We start from the raw sequence: 12,961 nt of genomic DNA, 5'->3' as shown, positions 1-12,961 counted from the left end.
ATTGAATTTGTTATGCCCACGGCTGGACTTTGATAAAGTATTTACATTATTTTCAATTTCCCTAGCCACAAGATGCAGGAACTGCTCTGCCATTCCATATAATTATGGCTGATCTGACATTTTTCAAATCCATTTTCTGGCCCTTTCTCCTTAATCCTTAATTTCCTTGACCGAGTGATTCATTTTCACCAAGTATTTGTATAAATTCCCTTTTGAAAGTTAAATTAATAATTTCAGGCTGCAAATTCACAATTGATTCCATTTAAGATTTGTGTACCTGTTACCTGCCATGAGAAATGGTTCCTTATCTATTCTAATGAAATTCCTTATTGATTCTTGAACAATTCTATTGAATTTTGACATTTTTCTTTGCCAAACAACATACTTGCTTTCTCTATTCTGAAACTAAAGTTCCTTATTGATGAATCTGTTCTTGTAAATATCCTCATTCCTTCTCCATTGCATCAACGATCCTCCAAAGCGATATGCTCATAATTCATCACGATACTTCATCAGATAGAATAACCATTATTTTATAACTGTTTAGTATTGCTTCCTTGCTTTTGAGTGTTATATTTTTATTTGTAAAGCCATTTGTCCTCTTAACCTTTCTAAGTCTGACTAAACCTTCTTGAAACCTTCTGATGATTTGTATGCATCTCAGTTTCAGATTGTCTTTAAAATTCTAATTTTCATTGCCACTGCTGCTCACTTTTGTTTCAAAGTGTGTTTCTGAGTTAAGTTTGATCTGCTTGGTCTATACCTATTTCTTGAATCTGTGTGTTTGTTCCTAAAATATCTTACTACTTTTATTCCTATTAACTTTATTTTTGAGTCTTGTCTCAATTTTTAATATGTTCTTACATATTTAGGACCAGGTCTTTAATACATAAATTAGAGCAGTTATCTGAAAGCACTGCTGAATGTTTCTCTCCAGTATGAAAATCAATTGTTCACCAAAGTGCTCTGCTATTTTTCCAATCAAAACTGCCTACTTTTAATTTATTTTTCTAATAAATCTGGTGATTTTTAAGAAGTTAATCTAATTTGAAGTTACAATTTGTGAATTTGTATTGGATATTTACATTTTGGAATTTTTGGTGGCAGCGACTTCAAATGTTGTTTGATTCTTATTTTTGTGGTGTGATTTACCAGGAAATATATGCTATCGGTGTTGAAGGAAATTCTACTCTTGCCCAATACACCAAGTTCTCTTGTTGGAAGCCTGATGAAACAATTGCTTAGTATCCAGAAAGATGACGATAGAAGGATTTGGCTGGTAAGAGTGCAAATCTGCTATCAAAATTTCATTGTCAAATTTAAGCTGTTTATAACTTCATTGGTAAAACAGAATTGCTGCGTGATTTGACTTTGGATTGAATCTTGCATAATTGAGCATTATCAATTTCAAATCATATCTAAACACTAGAACCAAGTCCCTCTTGCATCACTTGTCCTGTCTGGAAGAAAGTGTATAGTGTGACTCAGTGGGACAGTTATTATCTTCCACAGTATGGTGCATCAAAAACCTATGGGATCATCATACTAGGTTTATGAGTGCTGAGAGAAGAGCAGCCACAAGGTTCTTCTTGTATGTTGTGTTCATCAGAAATATGGATACTGTATTCTCCAGGTCTGCCACTTCATATAACATCTGACCATGCCTTATAAAATTTGACTTTAAAAAAAAAAAAATTAAGAGGAGGAGTCACGCGATGGAGTAGTGGCCGGACGGTGAACTCCAGCCCTCTCCAGAAAAGTCGGGAAAAACAAGAGAAAACACAAAGGCACAGAAATAAAAGTTACAGAAAAGTGAGTATAAAGGTGGAAAGAAGATGGCGACAAAAAAAAAGTCGAAAGCAACGGTAAGAAGAGAGGAAGAGAAGACAAAGGAGGAAAAAGGTGAAGGCCTTACCTGTCCGAAGAGGCCCGCTGCGGAGAGAGAAACCCGCTCCCTCAGGTCGGTAAATAATGGACTACAAAAATGGCTCGCAGAGCCGAGTAAAAGTGCGCAACCGCGCATGCGCGAAACTTCGCGCATGCGCGATGCGAATGAAAAAAAACACACCGACGGGAGGGGGGACCAGCTGGGGAGTCGATCTCCACAGCCGGCAACGACAGCTGCAGAACACCTGCAGCAAGAAGAGACCACAGAAGACAACAGAAACAAGAAAGAAGAGGAGGAAAGGGCAACAAAGAAACAACAGATGGCCAACCCAGAGGAAGAAGAAGAGGAAGAGTATGGTGAAATAGAAGAAGAAAAGAAAGGTAAGGTAAAGGATATACTTGCTCTTATTAGAGGATACATGGAATCATTTAAAGAATGGCAAACACAGGAATTTAAGGATTTAAGAAAAAGAATAAACAACACAGAAGAGAAAATAAATAAAATGGAGATGACCTTAACAGAAATGGGAAAGAAAATGGACAAGATGGAAGAGCGGGCAGTAGCAGCAGAAATGGAGGTAGAAGACTTAAAAAAGAAATTGGAGAAATCTAATAAAAAAACTAAAGAGACACAAGAACTACTAGCTCAAAAAATAGATACAATGGAAAACCATAACAGAAGAAATAACATAAAGATAGTGGGCCTTAAGGAAGATGAAGAAGGCAAGAATATGAGGGAGTTTATAAAAGAATGGATCCCTAAGGCCCTAGGATGTCCAGAACTACAGCAAGAAATGGAAATAGAAAGGGCACATAGAGTATTGGCCTCTAAACCACAACCACAACAAAAACCAAGATCTATTGTAGTAAAATTCCTAAGATATACTACAAGAGAAAAGGTACTGGAGAAGACAATGGAAAAAGTAAGAGAGGGCAACAAACCACTGGAGTATAAAGGGCAAAAAATCTTCATTTATCCAGATTTAAGTTTTGAACTCCTAAAGAAGAGAAAAGAGTTCAATACAGCAAAGGCGATTTTATGGAAGAAAGGGTATAAATTTATACTAAAGCATCCAGCGGTATTGAAAATATTTATTCCAGGACAACAAAACAGACTATTCTCGGATCCAGAAGAAGCACGAAAATTTGCAGAACAATTACAAAAATAGACTGAGGGAGGAAGACGGGTAATGAGAGTTAAAATGATCACGACTGATATGTATGTGGGTAAAGACAAAAATAGACTGAGGGATGAAGACGGGTAATGAGAGTAAAAATGATCACGATTGATATGTATGCAGGTAAAGAGGTATAAGAGTGAATAGAGACAATGAGCATACATGAATGTATCTGTACTTAGAGGAAAATATAGATAGTATAGACAAGAATTAATAAGGGAAGGTAATGGAATAGAGAGAATAAGGAGGGAATTAAAAGAGGGACCTTTGTGACATATGAAAAGTGAAATCTTTTCTGGGGGAGGCGGGGTGGGGGGAAATAGCGGTCACTGCAAAATCAGTTGACGCTTGCGAGTGGATTCGCAAATCCAAATGGAGAGGGGAGATGTGGTTGTCCGACAAGGGATAAAGGACAACTCAGGAGGTGAAGGGGAGATTGGGGATAAATAAGATAGAAATAGGAGAATAAGGAAAATGTTAGATGTTGTAGGAATGTTGTCTTATAAAGAGTTGAAAATAAGAAAACAGAAATGGAAAAGGAGGAAAGGTAATGATGGAAAAACAGAAAGAGAAGATAAACAAAATATAAAAGGGCTACGCTGAACTATATGTCTTTAAATATTAATGGAATACATAACCAAATTAAAAGGAAGAAACTACCAAATTTAAATGAATAAATGTATTCCATTAGAAAAAATAACATATTGGTTAAGAAATAATATTGAAATATTCGAACAAGTATATGAGCCTTACATTAAATACAATAGCGAAAACCTACCGGGGACAAACATTACCTAAGTTGATGGAAGGAGAAGGAAAGAAAAGAATGGACTCAGTAGAATTTCTGGTGTAATTTTGTTGAATGACAACATTGTCTGACTGGCTTAATGCAACCTAGATTGTATACCTAAAATGGATGAGGGGGGGGGGGGGTGGGGGGGTGGTTTGGGAGGAAAGGGGGGGGGGAGAAAAAGTCACTGTATATGTGTGAAAAAGAAATAGTGTATATCATGGCTAATGTGATTTATGGTGTAAAAAAAAAAAAAAAAAAAAAATTACTAATCTTGTTTTATCTTCTTGGAGACATGAGGCATAAAAATGCAAGTCAGCTGTCAACGCATTACTATCAACTTAATGGTGCACACAAAATCTATCTGGCTGTTGAGAAAGTAACTAAAAAAGTATTTAGATTAAAAGCAAGCTCATAATTTTCATACAATGAGAAGAGTCAGTTGACTCTTTCATCAAACATGCCTCAATATAGTACCATAAGACCATAAGATATGGAAGCAGAAGTTGGCTATTCAACCTGCTGAGTCTGCTCTGCCATTCCATCATGAACTGATCCATTCTCCCACTCTGCTCCACTCCCCAACCTTCTCCCCATAACCTTTGATACTGTGCTGTAGATTTCTATGTTCAGCAATTCTCAAGAGACTCGACACCATCCAGGACACAATAGCCCATTTATTGGACACCCCATTCTCAATCTTTCACTGAAGCACAGTAGCAGCAGGTACTACCATCTCCAGGACGCAATGCAGCAACTCATCAAGACTCTTGGGACAGCACCTTCCAAACCCACCATCTGAAATAGCTGGAGAGATAGGGGTAGCCTGTCCAGGCCACGCACTACCGATCCTTCGCTGTTGCTGAGAAAACTCCCTCCATAACATCAATGCGGATTTATTCACACCTCCAGATCAACAATGGTTCAAGAAGGTACCTTTTGTAACCTGACAACTTTCAGCACTATCCACAACTCCTCCAACCTTCGTATCATCCGCAAATTTACTGACCCATCATTCCGCCTCTTCATCTTGGTCATTTATGAAAATCACCAAGGCAGGGGTCCCAGAATAGATTTCTATAGAACTCCACTAGTCACTAACCTCCAGGCAGAATACTTTTCTACCACTACTACTCTCTGCTTTCTACATCCAAGCCAATTTATAATTCACACAGCCAAGGTTCTGTGGATCCCATGCCTCATGACTTTCTGAATAAGTCTCTCATGGGGGACCTCGTCACACGCCTTTCTAAAATCGATATAGACCACATCTACTGCCCTTCTTTAATCAATTTCTTTTGTTACTTCCTCAAAAACTCAATTAATCTTGTGAGGCATGATCTTCCTTTCACAAAGCCATGCTGGCTATTCATTCTTGAGTAGACTGTATTTCTCCAAATGATCATAAATCCCATCCTTAAGATTCCTCAAATAGTTTGCTTACTACGAGCATAAAGCATAAAGTTAATAATTCCCAGGATTCTCCCTATTCCCTTTTTTTAAAGAAGGGGACCATATTTTCCATTCTCTAATCCTCTGACTCCTCTCCTGTGGCCAGGGAATTCTCAAATATGCCCCAGCTATCTCTTCCCTCCCTACCCACAGCAACCTAGGGTATATCATATCCTGCCCTGGGGACTTTGTTTTTAAGAAGGTCCAAAACGTCCTCTTTCTTCAGCTTAACACTGTCAAGATCCTTTTCACTGGTGAATACTGAAGCAAATTATTCATTTCGGATCTATGCCAACCTCCTCTGCCTCAAGGGACATGTTTCCTCCTTTATCCTTAAGTGGCCCACCTTCATATACATATAGAATGCCTTGGTGTTCTGCTTAATTCTACTTGCCAAGGACTTCTCATGCCCCCTTTGAGATCTTCCAAGTCCTTAAGTTCATTCCTGGCTACCATATAATTCTCATGAGCCCTTTCTGTTTCCTACTTTCTAAATCTTATGTATGCTTCCTTCTTCCTCTTAACTAGCTGCCTCATCTGTTTTGTCAACCATGGTTCCCTTTTTATATCATCATTTCCAGTGTATATTCCATCCTAGGGCAACATCAGCATGGCACTGTAGGGACTGAGCACTGATTAGCAGCCACAAGACAGCACACCCTGATGCCTTCCTGATCATTGTAGGGGACTTCAGTCAGGCCAACATGAAGAATACTAACAAACTACCACCAACATGTCACATGTTAGACCAGGGGAGTTAACATACTTGACCACTGCTACATCACCATGAAGAATGCCTAATGAGCCATACCATGACCGTACGTCAGTAAATCTGATCACTTAGCTGTACTTCTACTTCTGATGTACAAGCAGAAACTGAGGACCACAGCACCAGTAGTGAAAATGGCGGAAGTATGGTCGAGAGAGGCTGAGGAGCATCTGCAGGACTGCTTTGAATTGGTGGACTGGACCATATTCAAGAATTCATCCTCAGACTTGAATGAATATGCAACATGTGTCACCAACTTCATCAAAACCTGCGTGGACTAGGTGTTCCCCAAATGGAAGCCTTGGATGAATCAGAGGATTTGCAACTTGCTGAAGGCAAGATCAAGGGCGTTTAAGGCCGGGGATCCAGATCTCAACAAGAAGTTCAGGTTCAATCTGTGGAAGGCTATCCCTGAAACAAAGAGGCAATACGGAGGAAGACAGAGACAGATACACACCAGCTATGGCAGGTAGTGCAGGCCATTATAGCTTACAAAGCAAGGGTTAACACCATAGCGATGACGTGATGCTTAATTACCCGATGAGCTGAATACCCGCTGTCAGAAGGAGAACCCAATAGTGCCTACGAGAATTCCTACAAAGGCAGAGGACCCTGTAATACCTGTCTCTGAGGAATATCATTCAAGAGGGTGAAACCCCGCAATGTGTCAGACCCTGACAGGGTACTGAAAATCTGTGCCAACTAACTACCCAGAGTGTTCATGGCATTTTTCAACCTCTCATTGCTGCAGCCAGAATTCCCACCTGCTTCAAAAGGGCACTGATCATTCCGGTGCCTAAGAAGAGCAGTGTGGGCTTCCTCAATGACCATCGCCCAGTAGGACTAACATCTACTGTGATGAAATGCTTTTAGAGTCTGGTCATGGCCAGAATTAACATGTACCTAAGCAAAGATCTGTACCCACTGCAATTCGCCTATTGTCATAATTGCTCCATTGATGCATTATCACTGGATCTCCACTCAGCCCTGGATCACCACAAAAACAGCAACTCTTATATACAGCTGCTCTTCATAGACTGCAGCTCACCCTTCAACACCATTGCTGGTCAAGAAGCTCTAAACCTTGGCTCTCTGCATCTGGATCCTTGACTTCCACACTGGAAGACTAATTGAATACGAATTGGAAACGTCTCCTCCTCACTGACCAGCAACACAGGCGCACCTCAAGGATGAGTGCTTAACCCACTGCTCTACCATACACCTATGACTGTGTGGCCAGGCACATTTCCAATGCTATCTACAAATTTGCAGATGACACCATGGTTGTTGGCAGAATCACCAATGGCAATGAGGAAGCGTACAGGAGGCAGATAGATCAGCTCGTTCAGTGGTGTCACACCAACAACCTTGCACTCATCGTTAGCAAGACCAAGGAGATGAATGTGGACTTCAGGAGGGAGTTAGGAGAACATGATACATTCCCCATCGAGGGTTCAGTAGTGGAGAGTGTCAAGAATCTCAAATTCTTGGGTGTTAACATCTCCGAGGGTCTGAGCTGAGCCTCCATGTCAATGCAATCATGAAGAAGGTTCGCCAATGGTTATACTTTGTGAAGTGTCTGAGGAGATTCATCAAAGACTCTTGAAAACTTTTACAGGTGTACTGTGGAGAGCATTCTGGCTGGTTGCATCAATGTCTGGTATGGAGGTGCCAACACTCAGGATAAGAAAAAACTTCAGAGCATTGTTAACTCAACCTGCAACATCACGGTCATCTACAAGAGGACATCTACAAGAGGTAGTATCTTAAGAAAGCAGCCTCTATCCTCATGGACTCCCCACCACCTAGACCATACCCTCTTCAATCTGCTACCATTGGGGAAAAAGGTACAAAAACATAAAAACAAGTCCTCAGTGGCACAAGGACTGCTTCTTCCCTGATGCCATCAGATTCCTGACTGATCAATGAACCAAAGACACTGCCTTACTTTGACTTTTCATGCTCTATTTTTATTTATTGTTGTAAGGTGGTTTATATGAATGTTTGCATTGTGATGCTGTTGCAAAACAACGAATTTCATGACTATTTCATGATAATAAATTTTCCTGTTTTCCCAGTTGCATGTTTTGTCCAAGTTTTAAATGCTTACCTGTAAATACACCAAAAAAAAATTTTTTTGAATATTTTATTTTTGATTTTTAGTATATAGAGTACAGTTGTTTTTATAGTTACTTTTATACCTTTTTTTATACCATTTTATTACTGTACCTGGGCCCTTATGTGGACCAGGTAGGGCTGCCAGACCTTTACAAAAGTATCATATTTATTCTTTAAGTTGTATGTGATTTTTATTTCAATAGGTATACAGCTGTTCATTTCTGCAATCCATCATGCTATAAGTAGAGGGGAGTTGGACTTCCAAGTGATCGTGATACATTTTTCACTACAATCAGTGCTATTTTTATAAATGAGATTTGATATTTGGCAAATTTGTTGCTTATTTCCATGAAATTACCTAATAGATATAGCTCCAAGTTGCCTGTGGAGGTCACTTCTGTTATCCTGGCTAACCTTTCTGTGATTTCTTGCCAAAATGGCCTAACTTTCACACACAACCGCGTGGCATGTAGAAAAGTTCCTGTCTCATTCCCACAACTGAAACACATCTCTGAAATTTTGGCTTTTGATCTGTGTAACTTTTGTGGGGTAAGATATAATTGATGTAAAATAAAATTATACTGAACCAGTCCATATCTTGCATTTATAATTAATGTCATGCTGTCCTTACACCAATCTGACCAGCTTCTTTCTGAAATCACCACACCCAAGTCCAACACCCAACTTTCCCTTGTCCTCTGCAACCCTAGTTTTGGACTTTTCCTCTGGAGAGCATAGTACATTTTTGTTTGTTCAGTTTCTCTAATTTCAGGTGGGTTCAATGTTGGTTCCCATCTTTCTCTTGAGAACTATCTAAGCTGGAGAAAACAGAAGGTGGTCCCATTGGCCACTCCGTATTTGTGTTTTAATTGTTCAAAGGACATAAGAGTTCCATCCATGTAACAGTCTTTAATAGATCTTTTACCTTTGTCATACCACAAATTTAATATTCTTTTGCCCATGTTCATAGGCAATACATTTTTACACAATGGTGCTTTTATTGATATCTATACTTCTTTTCACAGACAAGTTGCTCTTGTGTCTTGGTGTGAGCTTGCAGGCACCTCAGATGGAAGAGACTGCCATCCGTGCAGTACCGGATGTAAACAGCGTCTTCATTGTTGAGGTCTTTCATGGCTTGTTTCAGCATCATGCTGAAGAAGATTGAAAAGAGGGTTGGTGCGAGAACGCAGCCTTGCTTCACGCCATTGTTAATGGAGAAGAGTTCAGAGAGCTCATTGCTGTATCTGACCCGACCTTGTTGGTTTTCGTGCAGTTGGATAACCATGTTGAGGAACTTTGGGGGGCATCCGAGGTGCTCTAGTATTTGCCAAAGCCCTTTCCTACTCACGGTGTCGAAGGCTTTGGTGATGTCAACAAAGGTGATGTAGAGTCCTTTGTTTTGTTCTCTGCACTTTTCTTGGAGCTGACTGAGGGCAAAGACCATGTCAGTAGTTCCTCTGTTTGCGTGAAAGTCGCACTGTGATTCTGGGAGAACATTTTCGGTGACACTAGGTATTATTCTATTTAGGAGAATCCTAGCGAAGATTTTGCTTGCAATGGAGAGCAGCGTGATTCCCCTGTAGTTTGAACAGTCCGATTTCTCAACTTTGTTTTTGTACAGGGTGATGATGATGGCATCACGAAGATCCTGAGGCAGCTTTCCTTGGTCCCAGCAGAGCTTGAAAAACTCATGCAGTTTGGCTTGCAGAGTTTTGCCGCCAGCCTTCCAGACCTCTGGGGGGGGGTGGAATTCCATCCATACCTGCTGCTTTGCCCCTTTTCAGTTCTTCAATTGCCTTATATGTCTCTTCCCGGGTGAGGACCTCATCCAGCTCTAGCCTTAAGGGCTGTTGAGGGAGCTGGAGCAGGGCGGATTCTTGGACTGAGCGGTTGGCACTGAAAAGAGATTGGAAGTGTTCTGACCATCGGTTGAGGATGGAGATCTTGTCGCTGAGGAGGACTTTGCCGTCTGAGCTGCGCAGCGGGATTTGGACTTGGGGTGAGGGGCCGTACACAGCCTTTAGAGCCTCGTAAAAACCCCTGAAGTCGCCAATATCTGCGCTGAGCTGGGTTCGTTTGGCGAGGCTAGTCCACCACTCATTTTGGATCTCCCGGAGTTTGCGCTGAAGATGGCTTCATGCGCGACGGAAGGCTCATTTCTTCTCTGGGCAGGACGGCTTTGCAAGGTGAGCCTGGTGGGCAGCTCGCTTCTTTGCCAGCAGCTCCTGGATTTCCTGGTTGTTTTTGTCGAACCAGTCCTTGTTTTTTTTTGGAGGAGAAGCCCAGTACCTCTTCAGTGGATTGCAGTATGGCAGTCTTCAGCTGATCCCAGAGGGTTTCAGGGGACGAGTCCGTGTGGCGGACTGCATCCTCGAGCTTTGCTTTGAGGTTTGCTTGGAAGTTTCCTCTCACTTCGTCTGACTGCAAGTTTCCAACATTAAACCTCTTTCTGGGGGCTTTACTGTTCTTGGACTTTGGCTTGAAGTGAAGGTTGAGCTTGCAGCGAACCAGCCGGTGGTCAGTGTGGCATTCCGCGCTGGGCATGACCATGGTGTGGAGCACATCTCGTTTGTCTCTTTCTCGCACCAGGACGTAGTCCAGGAGGTGCCAGTGTTTGGATCAGGGATGCATCCAGGTAGTCTTCAGGCTGTCCCTCTGCTGAAAAAGGGTGTTTGTAATGACAAGCCTCTGTTCTGCGCAGAGCTCCAACAGGAGGCGCCTGTTGTTGTTGCACTTGCCGACACCATGCTTGCCCAGGATTCCTGGCCAGGTTTCTGAGTCTTTGCCGACGCAAGCGTTGAAGTCGCCAAGGAGGACAACCTTGTCGGCTGTAGGGGTGCGTTGAATGAGGCTGCACAGATCAGTGTAGAACTTGTCCTTTTCTGCTGGTTCCGCCTGGAGGGTTGGAGCATAGACACTGGTGAGGGTGATGCGATGCTTGTTTTGAAGGGGGAGTTGCATGGACATGATCCAGTCCGAGTTGCCTGTCAGGAGGCTTTTGAGTTTGGAGGCAATGGAGTTCTTGACCATGATGCCTGCACCAGATAGGCGTCGTTCATCCATAGGCTTGCCAGACCAGTAGAGTGTGTAGCCTGCGCTGCGTTCTTGGAGGCTGCCTACATCTTTCAGAGCCAGCTCTTCAGCGCTTGACGTCCTGTTTTGCGGAAACTGCCAAAATGTTTGGCCTGGAAGTCAGCCTGAAGATAACTCAGGTCCTCCATCAGCCAGCTCCCCACCATGACTACCAGTCCCCCCACATCTCCATCGGGCACACAAAACTCAAAACGGTCAACCAGTTTACCTATCTCAGCTGCACCATTTCATCGGATGCAAGAATCGACAACGAGATAGACAACAGACTCGCCAAGGCAAATAGCGCCTTTGGAAGACTACACAAAAGAGTCTGGAAAAACAACCAGCTGAAAAACCTCACAAAGATTAGCGTATACAGAGCCGTTGTCATATCCACACTCCTGTTCGGCTCCGAATCATGGGTCCTTTACCAGCATCACCTACGGCTCCTAGAACGCTTCCACCAGCGTTGTCTCCGCTCCATCCTCAACATTAATTGGAATGACTTCATCTCCAACATCGAAGTACTCGAGATGGCAGAGGCCGACAGCATTCAATCCACGCTGCTGAAGATCAAACTGCGCTGGGTAGGTCACGTCTCCAGAATGGAGGACCATTGCCTTCCCAAGATCGTGCTATATGGCGAGCTCTCCACTGGCCACCGAGACAGAGTTGCACCAAAGAAGAGGTACAAGGACTGCCTAAAGAAAGCTCTTGGTGCCTGCCACATTGACCATCGCCAGTGGGCTGATATAGCCTCAAACCGTGCATCTTGGCGCCTCACAGTTCGGTGGGCAGCAACCACCTTTGAAGAAGACCACAGAGCCCACCTCACTGTCAAAAGGCAAAGGAGGAAAAACCCAACACCCAACCCCAACAAACCAATTTTCCCTTGCAACCGCTGCAATCATGTCTGCCTGTCCCGCATCAGACTTGTCAGCCACAAACGAGCCCGCAGCTGACGTGGACATTACCCCTCCATAAATCTTCGTCCGTGAAGCCAAGCCAAAGAAAGAATACTTCTTTTCAATACATTCATTAATTTCTTGCCACGTTCCAATTATATATATTTGAATGGGGTTATCCGTCTTTTTTTAGTGATTTGAAACTCCATTTATAGATAAAGTCCTTTGCTTCCCCCTCCACCTTTGAGCACATTCCCATTTGAGGATGGGGGGCTCTCTTAAGTGAAGAAGACTGCAAGAAATCTAGCCTGTGCAGCTAGGTAATATTTTTTGAGATCTGGAAGTCAAAGTCCTTCCAGCCCAAGATCCCATGTCAGTTTTTCCAATGCAATTCTTGGTATCTTTATTATTCCATAGGAACTGTCTAATATGGTTGTTTGGTAGTTTAAAAAAAAATGTTTATAAGTAACTGAATAGGCAGTGATTGAAAAAGGTACTGCAGGTTTGGCATCACTTTCATTTTGATGCAGTTAACCCTTCCCACCAAAGTAATCAGTAAGTCTCTCCATTTCTGTAAGTCTCTTTCTACCTTCCCAAGAAGAGGAACATAATTTAGTTTGTACAGATTTTGCAAGTTAGTGTGACGAGGTCCTAGGGAGTTAGGTAGGGAGCTAGAAAGGACCGCAAAGGGAGTAATCTCTGGATTACTATTTGTGCCTCGCAACAGTGAGGGCAGGAATAGTATAAGGTGGAGAATGAATGTGTGACTGAAGGGGTGAAGCAAGGG

General features: G+C 42.3%; 1 protein-coding gene across 1 annotated transcript in view; it reads left to right on the top strand.

Annotated features, from left to right (window-relative positions):
- Positions 1-12,961, top strand: part of ncapg (non-SMC condensin I complex, subunit G) — an 88,025-nt gene that overhangs the window by 34,600 nt on the left and 40,464 nt on the right. Inside the window, 1 exon segment of the mRNA XM_069925111.1 lies at positions 1,156-1,279. Within this exon segment, the coding sequence (XP_069781212.1) occupies positions 1,156-1,279 (124 nt within the window).

Source organism: Narcine bancroftii, chromosome 3, assembly GCF_036971445.1.
Source record: "Narcine bancroftii isolate sNarBan1 chromosome 3, sNarBan1.hap1, whole genome shotgun sequence".
NCBI classification, from domain to species: Eukaryota; Metazoa; Chordata; class Chondrichthyes; order Torpediniformes; family Narcinidae; genus Narcine; species Narcine bancroftii.
This window is presented reverse-complemented; position numbering and strand designations above follow the sequence as displayed.